General features: G+C 35.7%; 1 protein-coding gene across 4 annotated transcripts; it reads left to right on the forward strand.

The window, feature by feature from the left end:
* The first annotated feature begins 12,387 nt into the window (after positions 1–12,387).
* On the forward strand, positions 12,388–21,859 carry LOC112031136 (factor of DNA methylation 1). Of its 4 annotated transcripts, XM_065765457.1 has the most exons (8): positions 12,388–12,517; positions 12,794–12,904; positions 15,217–16,105; positions 16,785–16,966; positions 17,250–17,339; positions 17,458–17,745; positions 18,406–18,618; positions 21,234–21,859. In XM_065765457.1, the coding sequence occupies exons 2-8, from the start codon at positions 12,890–12,892 to the stop codon at positions 21,462–21,464; spliced, it is 1,908 nt and encodes a 635-aa protein (XP_065621529.1). In that variant the 5' UTR covers positions 12,388–12,517; positions 12,794–12,889; the 3' UTR covers positions 21,465–21,859. The 4 variants fall into 4 exon arrangements, with proteins under 4 accessions (XP_065621529.1, XP_023919587.2, XP_023919586.2 ...); XM_024063819.2 differs by lacking the exon at positions 12,794–12,904 and having other exon boundaries at positions 15,213–16,105; XM_024063818.2 differs by lacking the exon at positions 12,794–12,904.
* Positions 21,860–23,424: the final 1,565 nt, after the last annotated feature.

Raw genomic sequence — 23,424 nt, forward strand, 5'->3', positions numbered from 1 at the left:
TAATTAATTTGGAGTAAAATTCCATCCCAAATTTCTTATCAAAAGTCCATACACAATAATGTGCGGCAAGATAAGAAGGTGGAGGTTAAATTATTAAAGTACTGTATTTTTTTTTTTATACATAATTTAAAACATATGTCTACAACATTGATAAATTTGGTACAAATAATATTATATTTCCAAATGGAAATTAAATTAAATCAAGTTATATGCATGTTTGAGTTTAACAGAAAAATCTAAAGTATTAAATTTGTTAAAAGTTTAAACTTTTTACACTTTTTTTTTTAATTTTTTTGAATGAATGAATAATGAGTAGTGTTCTGTTCAAAGTGTTTAAAATTAATCAAAATACAAAATAAAAGGATGCTTTGGATTAATTCAACCTTCTTATCACAAATACTTCATCTTGGAGTAAAGCTTCACCTAGTTTATAAAATTTAAATGAAAAAAAAAAATAAACCCTTGGAGTGAACGTCCTATGACAATTAGACTAAAAGTGTTTGAAACTGATTAAATGACAAAATAAGAGGATGTTTTGGATTAATCCCACTTTTTTTTTAAGGAAGGATTAATCCCACTTTCTTAGCACAAAGACTTCATCTTGACAATAAGACCATTAGATTAAAAAATTTACATATGAATCTTGAATTGCCGTGCATCACACATATATTATATTAATTCAGAATAAAATTACGACACTTAATTATAAAAAAAAAAATAAAAAATAAAAAAAGAAAAAGAAAAAAGAAAAAGAAAAAGAAAGATGAGGAATCTTTGTACTAGGAAGTATGGATACCGACACGACCCGTTAATATGAACAATTTTCAAAAAATTATAACATAAAACAGTCGGTACGAGTACGACACGAATACAGTACTCTCAATGAAGTTTTCATGTTTCCTAGGCTTTGTATTACAAATTTACTATAGAAAAAGAAAATAAAAACGTTGATTTCAACAAAACTTAAGAAAAAAGTTGGTTTTTATCAAGCTAGAATAAAATAATTTTAGAAAAAAAAGATAGAATTCTTGATAACAACTATTAAACTTTTGTCCCCCTCAAAAAAAAAAAATTATATATATATATATATTAAAATTTTGTGTTTATTAAAAAAAAAAAAAATTAAAGCAGTAAAACAAAACCCCTATAAGAACAAAAAACGCCAGTTTGGTAGAAGGATTCTTGTTTTTGTTTTCAAAAAAATATGAAAACATTTTTTGAAAAATTGAATTTGAAAATAGTTTTCAAATAATAATTTTTACATTATATGTGTTCGGCTCCCATTTTTAAAAATAATTTTCAAAATACTAAAAACAAAAAAAATGATGTTTGGGAGACCATTAATATATATATATATATATATTTTTTTTTTTTAAGTTCACAAAAAGTAACATGTAGAATTTGTAGATGATTATTATTATTATTATTATTTTGACAATGATAAGGATAGAGCTCATGTATTTTTTATTTTTGGATAATAATAAGTTTCAAATTTGGAGCATGAGATTTTTTTGTGATAAAAATAAACTCCTTAATTTAATGAGTGTTGAGGTACAAATTTTCGGGCCTTAATTTCATTAGCCCACTCACAAAAATATCCACCCAAGCCCATAAATTATTTTAAGCCCACATAAATATTTCACACATATTACTCAAATATTCTCCATGTTATTGGTCTCCCACAAATATTCCATATATAAGCCCCATAAATTATCTTGAGCCCTCTCACATATATTATCCATTATATCCCACATGTTATCCAACTTAGATTTTCCACAAATAATACTTATTACATTACTACCAAAATTGAACCAAAAAATTATACTATCTACACAAAAAGCCCAAAATCATTTATCTTGTGGGCAAAGCCCAAAAAGCCCAACAAAATCTTCTTACAAAGCCCGTTACGATACAGTATCTCTAAAGCCCGTTACGATGCAGTACCTCTAAAGCTTGCTACGATGCGGCACCTTTACAAAGCCCGTTGCTACACGGCACTTTTACAAAGTCCATTGCTACACGACACCATTTAGAAAGTCCGTTGCTACACGGCACTCTTACTAAGTCCGTTGCTACACGGCACTCTTACTAAGCCTGTTACTATACGGTAATATTTTTACAAAATCTCAAATTATTTTACAAAGTCCAAATACTAATTTGGCACTATTTCATAAAGCCCAAATAATAATTTTGCACTATTCTCATAAAGCCCAAATAATAATTTGGCATTATTTTCACAAAACCCAAATACTATTTTGGCAACTATTTCTAAAAGACCAATATTATTTTGGCACCTATTTTACATATGCTAAAGTCCCTCCCTCATGGGAAATATAATTACTCATCTCTCAAAAATATTCATTTCACAAAATTCATGGGAACTATGCTTATTTTCCCTAATCAACTAACTACAAAAGCCCATGTATGCGTACCCAAAATATGGTTGTTGGGCTTGACCTCTGCTTGGGCTCACAATCTATTTGTATTGTGGGTTTTGAATTTCCTACTATGGGTGGTTCTATGTTCGGCAACTCAAATACACCTCTATTTCCTCAAGCCTTTCCCTCTTCATCATAAAATCGCTCATTTGCTCTCTTTGAGTATTTGCTCTCTTCTCTTAGTATTCTTCCCAGAATTGCAACCCTTAATTCCTTATCCTCTTCTCATATTTATAGGCCAAAATAAGTGGAGGTGTTACGATTACTTCTCTTTATTAGTGCGAATAAAGGTCCAATTCTATTGTCTTTACGTAGGTGTTTAGGTGGGTAAGGTGGTAGTGGCATTAGAACTGATTCCCACTCCATGAGAGATGTTCAGCAACGATATTCCTTAGGGCAATCCCGAGTAGCCGAGATAAAAGGCTCCTGAGCAATAAAGTTCCCGTCCGAGATGTGATTAGCCAGGCATGTCTCAGATTATGAACTCTGACATGTAGAGTAGAATTGTATGCCGAATGGGCTTTGGATCAATCATAGAGGCATAAGGCTCGGGCCTATGGCCCCTAATAGGCTTAGGGGCCTAGCTTCGGATAAAGGGATTGGGGTCATGGGCCACGTTGTAAGGTTGAAGTTCAAGGCCCAAATGGGCTATGGGCCACGTTGTAAGGTTGATGTTCGGTGTACTTTTTCTACTTCCTTCTCATCAGCGGGCACACGATCCTTGGCTAAGAAGTTGATGATCGATCCATCCAACACGGCTCAATCGTTGCCACTAGTGAGACACCTACTCCTGCACTAATACTTGATTCTGCCACCAGCTCCACTTTTATTAACTGAGGAATTCCCTTGGTTGATGATGACGCCAATGTGGCCAATAAGTCAGCATGCCAATTCTGCCCCCTTGCCACCTGAACCACTTTGACGCTCAAAAAGCAATCCATAGTTTGCTTCACCAACCGTAAGTACTCCATCATCCGGGGATCCTTGGCCTCAAAGCTTTCCTGTACCTAATTGACCACCAACCGAGAATCTGAATAGACCTTTACCTCATTAGCACCCAGATCTGATACAACTCTTAGCCCGGCCAGTAAGGCCTGATACTCGGCTTCGTTGTTGGAGGCCTTAAAGCCTAACCTAAAGGAATGACCCAATTTTATTCCTTCTAGGGTGATGACTACGATCCTAGCCCTAGCTCCTAATGCGTTGGATGCACCATCCACGAATACTTTCCACGGGATTACCTCTACAAGGAAAACCATCTTTTTCCCCCCTTTCGGGGAAAACTCTGCAATGAAATCAGCAAGAATCTATCCCTTCATTGAGCTTCTTGGCTTGTACCTAATGTTAAAGGAGCCTAGCCGAGTTTTCTACTTAGCTATTCTTTCTATGAAATCAAATCTCTTCAACAACGACTGTAAAGGATACTCGGTCAATACGTAAATGGTGTGAGCCTGAAAGTAGTGGGACAACTTCCGTGAAGCATGCACTAGTGCTAATACTAACTTCTCCAAGGGTAAATACCTTGTCTCGGCATCTATTAGGGTCTTACTGATGTAGTATACTGGCTGTTGCACTCCTCAGTCCCTGAGAAGCATGGTGCTCATGGTATGTTCCGACATCAAAAGATACATGAATAAATCTTCCCCGGGTTTTGGGGTTGTTAGCATGGGCAGCCGCAGCAAATATTCTTTCAACTCCTGGAAAGCCTTTTCACATTCCTTACTCCACTGGAATTCATTCCACTTCTTCAAGGCGTAAATGCTATTTTCGTCCCTACATTTTGGGGTCATTTCTATTTTGGCCCCTACATTTTATTTTTACCACTTTTAGTCACTAAACCAATTAACATATAACATTTAAGTCCTTACCATCACCTAACTAACAGAAAATGCCGACGTGACTAACGGCACAGTAAAATAATAATTAAAAATTTTATTTTGACATTAAAAAATTACCATATCAGTATCTAAATTTTAATTAAATGAAAAAAAAAAATTAAATCCCAAAAATCAAACCTCGAAACCTATAGATTGTGTGGCGTAATTGAGTGTGGCGTGCAAGAACCTGTTCTTCATGTTCTTCCTATATCCAAGAACAATCAAACCCAGAATAATGCAAAATTTCATACAAAATTCCTATCCTCCACCAAACCTCTAGAACATGAAAAAATCATCGACCCAAACCCACATGAGAAAACCAACCCAGAAAAATCATCAAACCTCCAACCCAGAAAAATGTCAAACACAGAAACCTCCAACCCAAAACATGAACTTCATTCTTCATGTTCTCCAAATCAAGACAAACCCAATTGACAAACCCACTCAAAATCAATCTCAGAACAAAAAATTCAAACACAATCAACATTGAGACCTCTAGGAAATCAAACCCATAAATCCAGAAAAATATACAAATCTGCATAAAAAAAAAACAAATAAACAAACAAACCCATAATAGTTTGGGCAAAATTTCAGAACACATACAAACCCAGAACATCAAGGAAAAAAGAAAAAAAAAGAAAAAACACAAACAAACCTAAAATTCGCCATCAACAACACCAAATCTACGGTCAACAAACCTAAATCCACCATCAACAACACCGAATCCACCATCAACAAACCCAAATCCGCCATCAACAACACAAAAGCACCAATGTTCTCTACCTGCCTTCTTCGGCAGAAAACTTCTTATGCAAAGCGACCTTGACCACTCCGATCCGGGGCTCCAACGCTATCGTTCTCTCTCACCCAAGTTGAGTTCATTTTTCCAATGAAATCCATTGTTCCCATCATTTTCTCCACATCAAAAGAGAACCTTGATCTACTGCCCCATAAACCTAGGTCCACCCACAGCACCACGACCCCAAGCTGATGTCCATCGTGACAACCCAAAATCTCAGATCGACCACCACCAAAACCCAAATCGCAACCTACACGTCTCGCTCCTTAAAACCCAGACCCAAATCAGTCATGCTCCTCCTCCACAAATCAAAACCCAAACCCATAGATTGGCTTTGCTGGCGTGAGGGAGATTTTTGCCATGGTGGATCAAGTACATGCAGGAACAAGATTGGCCATGTTTGATAGAGAAATTTTCAATTTCAGGCTTTCAGATGTGAACACAAAAAATCTTGCAGAAAGAGGTTACAAGACTTATAAATGAAGTGACTTTTTCAATACCCAGATTGAAAAAAAGAAGCGTTTGTCTTGTCAATGATCAAGTTGAGGCAAAGAATCAAATCTGTGGACTTTGATGGCTTTGCAGACAAGGAAAACTAGGATTAGACTTTAAACCCAGATGGAATTCAATGCCAAAAATGGGACTCAGCATAGACAACCAAAAAATGAGAAGACTTTACATTAATTTGAGATTTAGATTTGGAAGGTCTCAGCTTTTTTGGTATTAAATAGAGTAAAGAAAAGAAAATATAAGGAAATTACAGACCAGAGTTTGAGAAATCTTGGGATTGAGTTTAATTTTTCTGGGTCTTGGGATTGAGTTTAATTTTGTTTTTTAATTTATTTTGTTTTTTTGTTTAAATTGTAAAATACCAAATAATATTTTTTTTTAATAATATTTTAATTGCCACGTCAAAGTCATGTCAGTGCCACATCAGCTAATAGGGTGTTCCGTTTGCCACCTCAACTTTTCCCATTAGTTAGCTGATGGTAAGGACTTAAATGTCATGCATTAATTGGTTTCGGGACTAAAAGTGGTAAAATAGAAATGTAGGGACTAAAATAGAAATGACCCCAAAATGTAGGGATGAAAAGAGCATTTACGTCCTTCTTCAAAAGCTAGTAGAATGGACGGCAACAATCTACAAACTTGGAAATAAACCGGTTGAGGGCAGCTAACATGCTTGTCAGTACTTAGACTTCCTTTGGATTGCTTGGTGGTTTAAGACATTTCACTACTTGAATTTGGTTGGGGTTGACTTCTATTCCTTGGTTATTGATCAAATACCCTAGGAACTTGCCAGCCGACACTCCAAAAGCACACTTCTCGGCATTGAGTTGCAGCTTGTGCTGTTGAAGTACTTCAAACACCCCTTTGAGATCATCAATGTGCTGCACTTCTTATTTGCTTTTCACTACTATATCATCAATGTACACCTCAACTGTATGCCCTATCTTGTCCCTGACCATTTTCGTCATCATTCGTTGATATGTAAAACCGACGTTCTTTAACCCAAACGGTATCACGGTATAGTGATAGTTAGGATCAGGGGTTATAAATGTTGTCTTCTCCTAGTCCTCAACAGCTAGGAAAATCTGGTGATAAACCTGAAAAACATCCAAAAATCTCATCCTTAGATGCCCACATGTGGCATTTACCAGCTAATCAATTTTCAATATCAGGAACGGATCCTTTGGACACACTCGGTTCAGGTCAGTAAAGTCAACACAGACCCTCCATTTACCATTCTTCTTTTTTACCACCACGGTATTTGCAAGCCACTCTGGGAAGAAAATCTCCTTTATAGCCCCGACTTCCCTTGACCTTTTGACCTCTTGTTTGACAGCATCGACGTGCTCCTTAGCCAATCTCTTCAGCTTCTACTTCTTGAGAGGGCATAAGGGATCCACGTTAAGTTTGTGAACTATATATTTGGCGTCTACCCCGGGTACCTCATACGGGCTCCAAGTAAACACGTCTACATTCTGTACAAGAAACAACAACATCTCTACCTTCTCTTCGTCCTTCACGCTTGCTCCAATTAGAAAACTCCTATCATCATCTGACAATATCTTCAATCTTACCAGGTCATTGACACAGCTGGTCCCTGCTTCCTCTTGGGGTTCCTATAATTGCTATATGGGAGTCTCCTCAGTTGACTCTTTTTGCTTGATTCCTTGGTCAACTGCGGCCACCAAGCACTGCCTGGCTACTGGCTGATTGCCTCTTACTATGGCAATTCCCTACTCGGTGCGAAACTTGACCTTTACATGCAGGGTGGACAATTCAGCCCCCATGGCATGAATCCATGGCCTTCTAAGGATCACAGTGTATGGGGAGAAAGAAATGACCATTATGAACATTACGATCACTTCCTTATCTTCCATATTCATGGGAAGTGAAATTTTTCCTTCTAGGATCATCATATGGCCGTCAAACCCCATCAATGGGGTATCATACTTAGATAGGTCATCCTTCTTCAAGCCAAGCCCCCTGTACAGGTTGGGATACATCTGCACCACTCCCTTGATCTATCAGTACCCTCTTTACTATGAAACCATTTATCCGGGCTATAATCACCAAAGCATCGTCGTGTGGTTGAATTGTACCTTCCATATTGTCATCATTAAAAGCAATGGGCGCTTGAGTGTACTTCAACTTCTTTTCAAAGGGTTGCTTGCTTGTGGAACTTTCCATCGGTACCACGGCCAATACCCTTTTTCTCTTAGACACCTGAGCACCTCTTGGAGCTGCATGGATGACTTTTATCACTCACAAAAGGGGTGGGAGAGGATTCCCTCACGATTGAGCACTCTACCCGGCTTCTTAATTCCTGAGGTCCACCACAAACTCTTTCAAATACCCCACTTTCATTAACTGCTCTAGATGATCTTTTAACACCCTACAATGCTTGGTGGTATGCCTCTTATCTTTATGGTAAGTACAATACAAGTTCTGATTTCTCCTAGACGGGTCTCCCTCCATTTTGTTCGGCCATCGAAAATATGGTTCGTTCTTGATTCAATCCACAATCCTGTGCGCCAGTTCCTTGAAGGCTACATTCACCTCTCCCATCTGTGGCCTGGCTCTTGAATCCTTAGATCCTTCCAGGGTCTGGACTGAAAGCCGATATGCCGAGGATGATTTATGACCGGGGCCTTGCCTTTGCTCTGTAACCGGTCATCTTCCAACCATTTATATTCCACGATACGCCTCATTAGCTGCATCATATCCTCGAGAGGCCTCCTCATTAACAATTCCTGTAATCTGGAATCCTTGGGCAACCCCATCCGAAACGTACTCGTCATGATTTTTTCATTACCTCTGCCAATCTCATTATACAGTTCCCAGTTAATGTACTTGTGAAGGGTTTTCCCCAGCCCCAATTTTCATTGATAGCAATGCATTCATGAGCTATGGAACTTGGCTGTCAATCATGAACCGTACACCAAACTCTTGAATCAATTCGGAAAAATTGTGAATCAAGCCTTTCCTTAACCTATTGAACCATCTCAAAGCATTGAGGCTGAGGCTTGAGGGAAACACTTTACACATCAGTGCATCATTATAAGCGTGCAAATACATCATTTGAATATAATGGCTTACATATTCCACTGGGTCCATCTTTCCATTGTAAGAATTGAACGGAGGCCGTGTGAATCTGCGGCATAGATGCCCTTTCAATGTCTCTCAAGAATGGTGATTGGGCAGCTCAGTATAGCGTGCGGCTCATAGTGTCCATGGCCACATTCCGAGGTCGTCCCTCACTTGGGGAAATCGAAACCTGGTTTGCATATTCTCGTGAGTGATCCCGGTGCTGATGAGACCCTGATTAATGGGACCCTGCTCCACGGTGAACCCTGACACTAGCCAACCTTTCCCTTCACTCCTCATAGTCCTTTGTCCTACGCCTACCTCTTACTTTCAACTCCAAATCCCTCACTAGCCTACATAGACACTCAAGCTCCTGATCCTTTTACTCAAGCTCCTCATCCCTTCTGTCGAAACGGTTGCGCCCCGAGGCACCAGATACTATTCAATATGTTTAAAATGACCCCTCTCCAAGTCCGGACTGCCCTTCCTCCTCATGCTCCCTATCCTCACACCTTTTCTACCTCCTTTCTTGCCATGTGGATCCCCATGAAGACCTCCCAAAGCCACTTTTAGCATAACTCCCTAGCTGACCCCCAAACATCTTCCCGTGAACATCTTGACAGAACCACAACTATGTAGGAGATTCCCACAGATAGCACCAATTGTGCATACCCAAAATATGGTTGTTGGGCTCGACCTCTACTTGGGCTCACAATCTATTTGTATTATGGGCTTTAAATTCCTACTATAGGTGGTTCTGTGCTCGGCAACTCAAATACACCTCTATTTCCTTAAACCTTTCCCTTTTCCTTACAAAATTCTCCTTTGCTCTCTTTGAGTATTTGCTTTCTTCTCTTAGTATTCTTCCTAGAATTGCTAACCCCTAATTCCTTATCCTCTTCTCATATTTATAGGCCAAGATAAGTGGAGGTGTTATGATTACTTCTCTCTATTAGTGCGAATGAAGGTCCAATTCTATTGTCTTTAAATGGGTGTTTAGGTGGGTAAGGTGGTAGTGGCATTGGAATTGATTCCTACTCCATGAGGGATGTTCGGCAGCGATATTCCCTAGGGCAATACTAGGTGGCCAAGATATAAGGCTCCCGAGCAATCAAGTTCTCGTCCGAGATGTGATTAGCCGAGCATGTCTCAGATTATGAACTCTGACATGTAAAGTAGAATTGCATGTCGAATGGGCTTTGGATCAATCACAGAGGCATAAGGCCTAGGCCCATGGCCCCTAGTAGGCTTAGGGCCTAGCTTTGGACAAAGGGATTGGGGCCATGAGCCACGTTGTAAGGTTAATTTTCAAGGCCTAAATGGGCCTGGGGATCCCGTGCCGTACACCATGTATATTACCCATGACAAAACTATTCATTTTTGTAGGGATGACCAAGCCCAAAGGAGCTCAACTACAAAACCCAGCTAAGTCAGGCCAGCCTACACACAAATCCCAGCAATTGAAAATCATGTGAGCTGACCAGCCAAATTTCAGCACAACCAAATAGCTGAAGCCCCTTCCCATCAAGTCCCAACTTGTCCAATCAAATCAGAAGAAGAAACGTGTCCATCAGGGGTTAAACCCTTCCTTCATAAGTTGAAATTCCATCATTTCTGATGTGACATAAAGCTGAAAGTGACATGATAGAAAGTTGGGGAGCTTCAGCCAACTGTCCTTTCTTCCTTCTCTAGCCCGTTTAGTCAAGAACTAAGGGCAGCCATGACCAGGCCATTAAAGCTTCTAAAACAACTTGAAATCAATTCATTTTCATACCAAAAAAGTGTATTCTTTGGTTCATGGACCAAACACATGAACCTCAAATGGGGAAACTTCGAGAAATGTGGTTTGGAGGGCACTAAGGGGATCCCAACAGAGTTCCCAGCAAAGGCTCCAAGATTGACACTTGGCTTGGGGTGATACAATCTGCCTTAGGGAGCTCTGATTTTAGTAGCAACATAACCAAGATTATTAGCCTAATGTATGCTCCAATCCCATCAGCCAAGGCCAATCAGCATTCAATATTAAGTCAGAATCCGAACTGTTATTACCCAAAATAGCAAAAACCTTCTAAAAGTTGAGCTTACCACTTTTGGCTAAAATCCTAAGAACGATTCTCTAAGGATTTTCTGGAGATTGAGAAAGATTTAGCAGAGATTATTTGCTAATCACCCCCTAAAAACTCAACTATAAAATGGAAACTCTCCATTAACACTTGGGGGGGAGGGGGAGGGAGGGGAGGAAGAACACACTAAGAGACACACCAAAAGAAAAAGAACTCTTCCTCAACTTCTCTATTTAAGCCTTCTCTAAGCTCTAAAAAAAGTCACTAAGTTCTTAATTTTAAACTTAGAAACTAAGTTCCCCAACTTCTAGCTCACAAACACTACTCATAGCTCTGCTTATAAACACTTATCTACCCCCAGCCAGAAAGTCCCAACAGTTTTGCTATACACTCTCACTCATTACTTATACTACTCACAAATGACTCTCTCTACTCGTTAAATATACTATATTCACGAGCATGCCTTGGCACCATAATGATCTTGCTGCGCTAGCTAGGATCTCTCTCTCCCCTTCCATCTCACACTAAGTTTTCTTCATTATTTGTTATTATGGAACCTATGATATTTACTTATTCATGTACTATTAATGGTTATGATGTAACTGTTACTATAGAATTTTTCCCTCGTATAGTTGTATTAGAAGACTCTTCTCCAAAACTAACTGATGATGAGTCTGAAAATGTAGATATTTCCCTTAATCTGTGAAATAGCTAACAACTGGAAGTTTATCCTGTTTTATCTTACTTTACCGGTTATCTTCTGTAGAAACACTTTACAACTTAGTTATTTTCTGCAGAAACACTTTATTGCTGGACTATTTCTTATAATATGCTTTTTAATCATGTTGACGTGTCTGCTATAGGGATTATTTATGGGCAATTCTTATCAGTCTCAACCTAAGCCCAAGGCGTAAAATACAGTGAATTCTTTGGATCTTCATCGATAGCCTTTGGACCGTGCATCGAGCCTATCGTCGAGTTTTGGTTTAGGTTCCCAATCCAACATAAATCTCATTTGTCGGAAGGAAAACTTTTTCGCCCCCAACAAAGAGACAAAAGAGTTTGGACAAATTTGTAGAATCCACTATTTTCATTTTATTAACAATTATACTATTAAAAACGCTTTTTATTGTATCTTGAAAACACCCTCTTAGAAAATTATATTTAGAGATTATCAACCAAACAATATATTAAGCGTAGAAGCTAGCAAAAAATCTATATTTAAATTAATTCACCACATTGATTGATTCTACCTTAAAAAACTACTAAATTTTGCCACTAGGCTGTGTAGCCTAGTGGCACTTGGGATCCTATGTGTCCTTTAGCTTCGGGGTTTTATCCCAGTAATTACCAAAAAAAAAAAAAAAAAAACTATAGGGGCTGTTTGGTTTGTGTTTTTAAACAACAATTTTTAGTTTTTAAACAACATTACACATATTTCGACACACATTTTTCTCTATACATATTTTAACAAATATTTTCAAACAGCAATTTTTAATTTTTAAGCACTTGCACCAAACTGCCCTTGTCAATTAATCGCACTTGGCGTGACACGCACGGCTTCTTCTAAGCCCAAAGTATATATAATTTATTTTATATAATTTATTATTGCTCGAAAAGATATCAGATGTGTCCAGTACATTTTTCTTTTTCTCCAAACATTTGTAAGGCAAGCTCGTGAATCGTAATCATCTCTCTCCCTTCAAAGAAGAAGAAGAAGAAGAAGAAGAAGACAGAGAGTCAAATGTATGTACTCTCTCTATAGAATTTCTCTTATTTGATTTATTGTATTTATTCAATATAATATAATTTTGTTTGTTCACAAACAACAAAAGAAATCTTTGATATTCTGAAGAATGTGTGTGTTTGTGTTCAATGTGGCTTAAATTTGAAGAAGAATTTTGGTGATTATTCCACTTAAAAAGTTTAAAGTAAACCACTTCCTAAATATGCTTAGTAGTTGTTTTTTGTTGAATCTAGTGGGTATTTAAGAAATTTGAAAATAAAAATTGGATTTTGTAGGTATTAATTGTAATGTAGCGGAAACCCATTTCCTATATGGAAAAAAAAAAGTTATCTGGTTTTGTTATTTACACAATATAGAGCAAAAAAAATGGTATGACTCCTGGAAAGGTAAGAAATCATTCTTAGTTTGGAAACAAATTTACATGTTCATTATTTAGAACAAAAATCACCTATACCACATTTTGTGTTCTGCTTTATTTTCCACCCATTACAATTTGTCAAAATTTTTTTTTTTTTTTCATTTAAAACTTTTGGCTATTTTATAAGAAAGTTAAATAAATACAGGGAAATTAGTGTAAGATAAAGTGGAACACAAAAAATGGTACAGAATCTGTACCACATTTTATGTTCCATTACACCAATCACAATTTGTCATTTTTTTTTTTTTCATTTTAAACTTTTGGCTATTTTATAATGAAAGTTAAATAAATACATGACAAGTTATGATTGGTGGAAGATAAAGTGGAACACAAAAAATGTTAAGACCTTGTACCAAATTTTGTGTTTCACTAATCAATATTATTTATTTTATTTTATTTTTTCATTTTAAACTTTGGCTATTTTATAAGGAAAGTTAAATAAATACATTGCAAGTTGGAACATAAAGTGGAACACAAAAAATGGTATAGAAGATTTGTATTCTATTATGAAGCAACTTTACAGGTACTTAGTTGTTTAAGAATTAAGAGTCTGTCCAATTTCTGAATGTTATAAAATTATCATGTTTTGTAAATTTGACATTGGATATCAGCTTGGTGACTATGAAATTTGTGGTGAAAGTAGTACTCACTAGGCTGGTTTAACTTAATTTTTGACCCAAAAGATAGTGTGATGAAGAATTTGGAGGGTACTCAGAGTTATGCATAAGAAGTCTAAGACATGAATTTTCTGCTATATGTTTTGAAAATAATAATCTGTTTTATTCTATCTCATGTTCAGGAAGAACCCTCATTTGTTATGCTGACACATTATGTTATAACCTTAAAATGACCAGATTCTTGATCTTTGTTTTCTCATTTGGGGTTCTTGTTTGATTCTTACACCTATTTGTCATGTTAAAACATTTTTTTCTCATTATTTCTAGCTATGACTCATTATTTAATAAAATAATCTGCAAAAAATGGAAGCAAACTAGCGTTTTAATTGTGCTTTGCCACTGTCCTTGTGTTGCAGCAACAATTATCTATCTTTTAATCTCTGTATATGGCTTTCGAGTCTTCGTTAAATTTAATAAATTTTCCACCAACTTCGAGGATTGATTGGCTACCAAATATTCTTTCAGTTTATTTATAAAAGTGTCACAACAACAGAAAGTTACCCTCATAACTTTAATTTTGAATTGGTTTGTATTTGTATGTAGCTTGTCTAGACTAGATTTTCTGTCGAAGTTGATATTTTTGTATTAAATAGATATTAAATATAGTTTCATATTCTAAGAAATTCACCGAAACTATAGAAATTTAAAACTAGTTACCCTATTAGGATTGACCCGATGTAGTTTGCCCAACATACCCTATTAAGATCAACCTGAGTAAGGTACTTTAGTTCAGGAAAGATAGGGAAGAGTAAAGTATCCCATAACCAATGAGCTCTAGCTTAAATCGCACTTTCTCCATGATCCATATAAAAATTAGGGTGCGGGGTAAGGTTGTGAATTTAATACCTACTTGCAAATTTTTCTCTCACAAATATTTCTATTATCTTCCTGTATCTAGATTATTAGTCATTCATCTGTCTTTTATCAGCTATTGCTTAAGCACAAAAGCATGCACTCTTTGCAAAGCATAACAGACAAGTAAGTGAGTTTTGTTTTACTGTTATAAAAAGTGATAATAAGCTTTATTTATTTATATATGTATTTAAAACCATGTTTATTAGATGAAACCCAAATGTAAATGGACAAATCCTTATTGGTTCATTCTGTTCTTTAAATTTTAGTATTTTTTATTATATTTGCTCTCAATATTGAAATTATTTAGCTCTTCTAATCTCAAAATGCCTTATACTTTTTGAATATCTTTCAAGGAACTGTGTTTTTTAATAGTTGAATTTGATGTTGTGCACTCAAATAAGAAGTGTAGTATTTATTCTTTTAAATGTTTATATGATTGCCTCATTGCGATTGCAGTGTTGCAAGACTATTCAATTTTTTTGCAACAACATTTATTTTCCAATGGGCATTGGCCTTATTTATGCTTTAATGTCAATGTAACCTAGCTTCACTCTTCTAAACTTTCTGTTATATAAAGTGGTCTGATGCTTTTATTTTTGCTTTTCATTTTTGGGTGAAACTGCTGCTTGATGTTCATTGGATTGTCTATCTGACAAGCTCCTACCTTCATAATTTCTAGCGTTTCTATTCTCACTTCAAATCTCTTCATTCTTCTGACATTGATTTTCGGTGTTTGTATACAAGTCAGATGGACAACAGTTCTGAAGAGTCAGATATTAGTGAATCTGAGATCAATGACCACATAGAGAAACCATATGAGGAGCTGAGAGCTGGAAAGTACAAAGTTAAAGGTTTGAATGGCAACCTTAGATGTCCATTCTGTGCTGGGAAGAAGAAACAAGATTACAAGTACAAGGAGTTGCTTCAACATGCTTCAGGAGCAGGTAAAGGTTCAGCTAGAAAAAGTGCAAAACAAAAAGCAAACCATCTTGCCCTGTCAAAGTACTTGGAGACTGACCTAGCAAGTGAAGCAGACCAAACACAACGTCCAATTTTGCCACAACCTGTTGCTCCACCTCCAAAGCTAGATGATTTATATGTATGGCCTTGGATGGGTATCCTTGTTAATATAGTATTTAGCAATAAGGACATTTTACTTGTTACTGAACAATTGTTGACAAGGTTCCGGAGATTTCAACCGGTGGATATTGTAGTTTTCTCAGATGAGGAGGACCAAATAGGACAGGCCATTGTAAAATTTAGTAATGATTGGAAGGGCTTCATGAATTGTTCTGAATTTGAGAAATTTTTTGAAACTGAACATTGTGGTAAAAAGGAGTGGCATGCACAGAAAATTCATGGTCGTAAATGCTATGGGTGGTGTGCACGTGCTGATGACTATGAAGCTGAAGGGGTGATAGGTGATTTTCTTCACAGGAATGGGCAGTTAAGAACAGTATCTGACATTGACAGGGAAGCAGCGCAAAATAGAAACAATGTTGTGGCAAAGCTAGCTAATAAAATTAATATTACGAATGAAAATCTTAACGAAATAGAGTACAAGTACAACGAAAAGACCATGACCTTAAGTAGGATGCTTGAAGAGAAAGACAGGCTAAACTATGCTTATGAAGAAGGTTTGTATTCTTCATTTTCTTTTTTTGTGCATATTTCTTGATACACGCTTCATTTTTTGAATTATGTTCATTTGCAGTGTCTGTTTGTGTCTGGTGAAACTTCCTTTTAAGTTTCTGGTGAAGCTTGCTTCACTTTGTACTGAGCCAAACTTATATAATATTGGTTGTATCATATGTTTCACTGTGTGTTCAAACAGTATGATGATTGTTGAATTACTCTCCTTGAGAAAACCAAATTAACTATAAGATTGTACTTGTTCCTTATTTCTGGATTTGCATGTCATGCTCTTGAGACCTATGGTTTTATGTGTTGTGACATAGAAGAAAAGAAGTTTTCCAAGGCTTTTTTTGAACTAAGTTCATAGCGTTGAACCCAAGGAATGAGACGATCATTAAATCTCCAGCAATTTAAAATATAGCTAATGATTTTTGTTAGAATTGTGGTTAAATAATTAAAATTTATCGTTTTCTAAGAATGTAGATTTCTGATCAAGTGTAGTGTAGCATGGTAATGGTCTAATCAGAGCTGGTGGTTCTAAGTTTGAAACCTTGTAAAATTCATCATTTCCTAAAAGTTTAAGCTTTTAGGACAAGTGATAGTTTATCGATTTTTATAATATGCACAAATATGGTATATGTTAAATTGATCATACTTTTAACTATTTGACTTATTTATCAGAAATAATGAGGCTGCAGCGGCTAGACCGTGGAAAAGTTCATAGGATACTTGATGAACAAGAAAGACTGAAACTTCAGTTGGAGAACAAGAACAATAGACTTGAATCCTGGAGCAAAGAATTGAACAAACGTGAAGCACTAACTGAGCGTGAGAGACAAAAGCTTGATGAGGAGAAGAAAAAGGTGATATATGTGAAAGTGAAATTCCCAGCCATTCAATATTCATCCATAAGAAGTTTAACTTTGTTCTTCATATCTATATCTCTCTATATATGCGTAGCTTATGTTACTACCCCAAGTAGCATGTGGGATAAATGAACCAAATCTACTAGTATTAGTGTATTCGGATCAATTTACTGACCAATTTAGCAGAAGCTTCTTGAATCGATCAGGCAAAAACAATTGCTTTGATTTTGTAAAATAATGCTTCATGCTTTATACTGATATTGTTTTAGTGTCTATGTAGCATGGTGTGAGAAACAATTCACTTCAAATGGCTTCCTGGGAGCAGAAAAGGGCTGATAAGAATGTCGCAAGGCTGGTTGAGGAGCAAAAGGTGTGCAACTTAGTATTAGGTTTTAACTAGAGACTATAGCATGTAATCTACTGTTTAGCAGTATGTCTTTAATTTTCACTTTCTGTAGCTTTCATTAATTAGGAATTTTAATTTTCAGAGGGAGAAAGAGGCTGCCCTAAATAAGATACTTCAGTTGGAAGAGGAGCTGGCTGCTAAACAAAAACTGGAGATGGAAATTGAAGAGATAAAAGGGAAACTTCAGGTGATGAAGCATCATAAAGATTATGATGATGCAGCAGTTCAGAAGAAGATGGAGGAGATGAATGATGAATTGCAAGAAAAAGTCGAGGATCTGAATCATTTGGAATCTACGAATCAAGCTCTTATTGCTAAAGAGCGACAGAGCAATGATGACTTACAAGAGACTCGCAAAGAATTAATTACAGTATGGTTTCTCTGCTATATATATATATATATACTTTTTTTTTTGCCTGTATTTGGTGAAGGTTCTTCAAAACATCAGCACTAAATTTGGATTCTTGATAAGTTCTTGAAGGATTTTTTAATGAGTTTTCTTTACATTAAAAGCTTCTGACTTAACCCCCAAATGTCATCCTATCTCTCCTTCCATAACTTCCTCATGAGACATAGGCAGGTTTGGTTGGTTTAGGGCATGCTAAAAATATACAGCCCGCATGCCAGACCGACCTTATAGGGTCAATTCTGACAGACTTGCACCAACTGCCCCAGAAAAAAACTGTATGGGTCAGTGCAGATCAGTACAGTTTAGGCAGGTGGTTAGGTTTTTGCATAACCAGTCTTGGCATTTCAGCATTATATTTAGGCTTGAAAATCATAGATTTCTTCTTAAATTTTACGAACCACTCCAATTAGATAACTGTTTCTAAAGCATATCAGAGATCTTCTAAATGGTAAATACACATAAGACATCTCTTTTTTAATTTCATATCCTAGTCCACTCTTGAATCGAGCAATAGTCATGGGTTCACTCTTCAGAACTCCATAATTGATAAATAATTCCTTATATTTCCTGGTACATTCAGAAACACAAATGACCTTGTGCTTTCCTTTTTACTCACTGTAGGGTTTGACAGATATGCTTACTGCTCGAATGAATATTGGTATAAAGAGAATGGGAGAAATCGATCAGAAGGCATTTCAAGATGCATGCAAGGAGCGATTTCATATTGAGGAAGCAAATTTGCAAGCCTCAATGCTGTGCTCTTTGTGGCAGGAGAACCTGAAGGATCCAGGATGGCATCCTTTTAAAATTGTTCATATCAATGGGGATACTCAGGTATATTATTTTAAATATTTTTTGAACCTTATTATTGTTGTTTTCATGTATGTATTTATTTTATGAGCTTGTGCAAATTTGCTTGTCTTTTATTATTTATATTTGCATATGTTATTGTAGAAGGCATAAATTAGAATTAGTGTGCAATATAATATTTCTGCTCTCAAGTTATTCATGATGGATGATGGGTTCAACTCTCTCCAATTTCTTACAACTAGTAAGTTGTCTGTGCAATGTATGAATAATTTTGTGATATTTTATGTAAGACGGTTTTGGATAATGTTGTACATATATTATAGAGAAAAAGTAAACCAAATTAGAGTAAAGAAACATATAAATTTTGAGATATTAAAAATTATTTAAGTAGCTTCATTGCATATTTGTAGCCTTCTTAAGGTAAGATTTATTTATTTATTTTTTTAAATCATGAAACCAAAAATAAATGCAAAAGAGTAATGGAACCATGAAAATCAACTAATTTGTATTGTGTTCACATATATCATACCATGAAATGAAAGTATGCCCAAGTCTCTAATCGTCTTCTACTCATCGATAGTGCGACATTAAGACTTGGTGTAGACAAGTGTATGCATGTGTCTTATAGATGATTTAAAATTAAATCAATGTAGAATACGGTTTTACATTGCACACCAAATATTCTCTCTACTTATATACCTAAAACAAAAACTATCCAACCAAATTACTTAAACCTAAATCATATTTAAGCCCCTAATTTAAAAAGAAAAAAGAAAAAAAAGTTACCCATAGGGGTTTCGGTGTCTTAATGGTAGTGGGAGGCCAGTATAATGGAGGTAGTGACCCCTCAGATTCCTTTTCTCTCTCCTTCAAATGTTTTGTTAGTCTCAAGTCTTTTATTTTGATAATATATAGTGAAACAGTGCGTTTTATTTAACAATCCACAACATTTTTGTTTCTTTATCTTTCTTCAAGGTCTTATCTCGTTAGTTATTACTATTAATCCTTACTTATTTTATTTTGTTTTTTTGTTTTTTGTTTTAAAAATACTAAAACAATGGGTATGTTAAAAGATATGAAGAATAGAGAAAAGTGTGGTGTAAGCTTAGGCAATTAATAAGATATTAATGAGATAACAGTTATACTCTGTTTGGATTGAGAGAGAGTAAAAGGGAGTAGAGTAGAGAGAGGAAGAGTAAGTTAAATTACTTTATTTGGATGTTTTTTAAGGGAAGAGGGGGAGGAATTTGGAAGGGCTAGGAGGGAATCTAGCTACTTCTAACCCCTCATTTTTAATTCTCCTAAATTGGAGAGATTTGGAGGGAGAGTAGAGTACAGAAATTGTTGACCAAATGAATTACTCAATTTACCCTTATCATATTAACAAAATTACAAACTATATTCCTCTGTAACAAATTTATATTCTTGGCCTCCTATTGTGCACTTGTGAAAGTGAGAGGCTGTGGCCTTCCCAGTCACAGTTCTGGCACAAAACAGAGCACTCTGTAGAGCAGAAAATGGAAGCAGGGGAGGAGTCACAAGAATCACAGAGACATGAGCGAGTGTGCTTGGAGAAGAGCTGGTTGGTAGAGTGGAGTCACTGGACTTCACAGTCACATAGGAAGCAGTGCTTGGGTCTGCTGAGCTGTGGCTTCTGAGCAATAGCCACGCATTTGAATTTGAGGGCTCAAAATGTTTTGGTCTTGTTCTTTTATTTAAGTTCTAGAGTCAGTCATTTTTTGCTCTAGATTTCAAGGGTTTTGGGTATTAGAGCTCTGTGTACTTTTTTGCTTTCTCTGTTGCTTCAAAGTGTACTTTTTTGCTTTCTTTGTGTTGCATGCTTCTCTTTTCTTTTTTTTCGAAGGGTTTAGAGGTTTTTCTATTTATTGTTTCAAAGAAGGAGAAGAAGATGGGTAGTTTGAATTCTTTTTTGAGAGCCTGGAAAATCGTTGAAGAGAAATATATTTTCTTCAATTAATCTACTTCTTGAACCTTTTTTTGGTCAGTAAGGAGCAGCAATGAAAAAAAAAATAGTAATAATAAAAGTGTGCTAAGGCATATAATTATTTAATCTAACAAATTAATCATAGGTCAATGTTACAAGTTTATTTTCAAATAGGGATAAATTTGTCTATTTAAATATATTTAATCATTTCCTTTCCTTCTCATTCTAATTTTTAAAACATCCGAACAAGAGGAAGGACTAATTATTCCCCTCTCCCTTGCTTAATTTTAAAAACATCCAAACAAGGTGAAGGATAACTATTTTCTTCTACCCTCCTCCTCTCTACTCTCCTCTCCCTCCAAACTTCCAAACATAACATAAAATTAGTTAATGTGAACTTTTGGGTAACAGTAAAAAAAAACTTAATGAAAGAGGTAAAAAAAGGCTAAATGCAAAATTAGAGCACTACTTCGTATGACCTCATATACTCCCGAATGAGGTCTCTGCTTATATATATATTGATGATTGTTTTTCTCATATCAAGTGTTTAAGCATCCAAATGATGACCCAAAGCTCTCTGTATTGGTTTGTCCACTGTCATTAGTTCCAGGATCAAACATTCTCTTTTCCTGCTCACTTTGACATAGATGATTGGTTGTAGATTAATCACTTGCTCGTCTGCTTTTTAATACAGGAAATAGTAAATGAAGAAGATGAGAAATTACAAAATCTCAAAGAGGAGTTGGGGGATCAGGTGTATGCAGCTGTTGTTACCGCATTGAAAGAGATGAATGAGTATAATCCAAGTGGCCGATATGTTGTTCCTGAGCTTTGGAACTTAAAAGAAGAAAGGAAAGCTACATTAAAGGAGGTGATCAGTTACATGTTGAAGAATATCAAGGCACTTAAGCACAAGAGACCATGAGGCAGTGGATTTGAAATATTTTCACTTTTTCAATGGGAGGTACAATGATATTCTGTTAAATGATTCTCGCAGCTTAAGTTGTTAAGAAAATGTGAATTTAATCATTTAATCATAGTTCTATCAGAACTATTTGGTGCCCCTTGAACTGTTTAGGGTTTTCTGCAATGAGTAATAGGTAGTTTGCTACTGTGCTTGTTTTGGGTTTTCTTTTAGATGAGTTAACCTACTTTGACTTGCTCTATGTTTGTTTTGGTCATGTTGCATGCTATGCATGTATATGCCTTACTGCCTTAGCACAAAATTGAAGTTGCTTGTGCAGGGGTGTCATTTGATTCTTGAGTAGTACCTATGACATGCTATATGTATTTTATTGATAAATTGGGCACGTTTTTATATGCACCTGGAGTTAAAATGAACCCTAGATACTAGAATTCTATGTTTTTGTTTATGAAATTTTTTATATTCATCCATAAACCAATATGAAAAGTACTTATTGTCTAACATTGTGGTATGATGTATCTAGTCTGTTTATGCTGAATTTTGTGTCCAGATGATATTGTTGGAACCTATTTTAATAATATATATTAAATTAGTATACAGAGAGCTCCTCAAGGTAATTCTTATCTGGTTATAAGTAAAAAGTTATAATAGAGTGTGTAGATTGCAGTCCAATGCTCTACCACTTAGCTATGGACCCATAGATAGTGTAGATTGATTTTGAAAAGCCAAGATGGTTAAATTGAAAGCCAACATCTAGTCATCTACAGCTTATTTTCTCAGTTAATGGATTTCTTTAGATAAAATAGTAATTGGCCCTTTGGGACCCTAAATCCTTCAGGAACATGTTTGAGCTTTCTTCCTAGTGGGGGGATTTTAATTAATGATATAAAAATCAATTGGTGTTGAAATATACATAGCAATTAACCTATAAATAGTCGGCCATACCATACCTCTAAAACTTAAAGTAACTTAAGAGACCCTTAAGGAGTTCAAATAAATTTGTACTAGAGCAGTAGAGCCGATTGATAGGGGATTAATTTAGAAATGACCTAAAAATATCGGAATTGTAATTATTTTACAATTTTTACTCTCAACTTCAGTTAATTGGATTGAGTTGAAATTTCATGCAAGTATTTTGTGATGTGTGCTTTACTTATAAAATAGCATGAATGATGCAATGTGTTATAACTTTGTGAATGTGGGTTCATCAAAACAGTACATATAAGTTGTTTGATGTAGGTTATGTCGGGAACCTCTTTGAGGTGGGGTTAAGTGTTTTATCAGTGGTGTGATGGTTAGAATTACAAGTTATTTGTTTGGATTCGTATTGAAAATCTCACGTAGGACAAATTGGAGAATCTCTCAATGTGTGCTTGTATTGGGTTAAAGTTGTGGTGGTTAAGGTTTAGGAGGATGTGTGGATTAGGGTTTAGAATTTTTAAAAGCAGGGGTTAGGGTTTAAGAATGAATAGGGTTTTGTAGGGAAGAGCAAATATTTGATTTAGGGTTGAAAAGAGGTCAAAAGAAATGGAAATTGGATTTCTCCACATTTATCAATAACTCACATAAACCATGAAGAGGGACATAAATATCAAAGAGAAGGAAAAGACATAAAGAGAGAGAAAGCGAGAAGGCCAGCAAGCATCTATACTTTAAAAAAAAAATCAATATTTTATTGAATAAACTTTTTTTTTTTTTTTTTTTTTTTTTTGAGAATCATTTTATTGAATAACTTCATATACTACATTGGGCATAATTATATAAACGACTCTTGCATTAAGCTCATCAGATTGAATGTAGCAGCCTCGTCATATCCAGGAGAATCTACATTCGCTTTTAAATTGTCTAAATTAATTTGTAAGTTGCGACAGTGTTCATCATGATATAAACTCCTTATATGGGGAGTTCACTGGATCTATGGACCAATAGTGGTATTTGAGCCTTGGCATTGTCTTCAGTC

The sequence above is a fragment of the Quercus suber genome, unplaced genomic scaffold (assembly GCF_002906115.3).
Source record: "Quercus suber isolate HL8 unplaced genomic scaffold, Cork oak 2.0 scaffold_630, whole genome shotgun sequence".
Classification (NCBI taxonomy): Eukaryota; Viridiplantae; Streptophyta; class Magnoliopsida; order Fagales; family Fagaceae; genus Quercus; species Quercus suber.

What these genes read in the sequence shown, in the direction of transcription:
- LOC112031136 (XM_065765457.1), top strand. An exon ending in AAACTATGCTTATGAAGAAG is followed by an intron (nt 16,106 to 16,784) that starts GTTTGTATTCTT and finishes CTTATTTATCAG; the next exon opens with AAATAATGAGGCTGCAGCGG. An exon ending in CTCGCAAAGAATTAATTACA is followed by an intron (nt 17,746 to 18,405) that starts GTATGGTTTCTC and finishes TACTCACTGTAG; the next exon opens with GGTTTGACAGATATGCTTAC.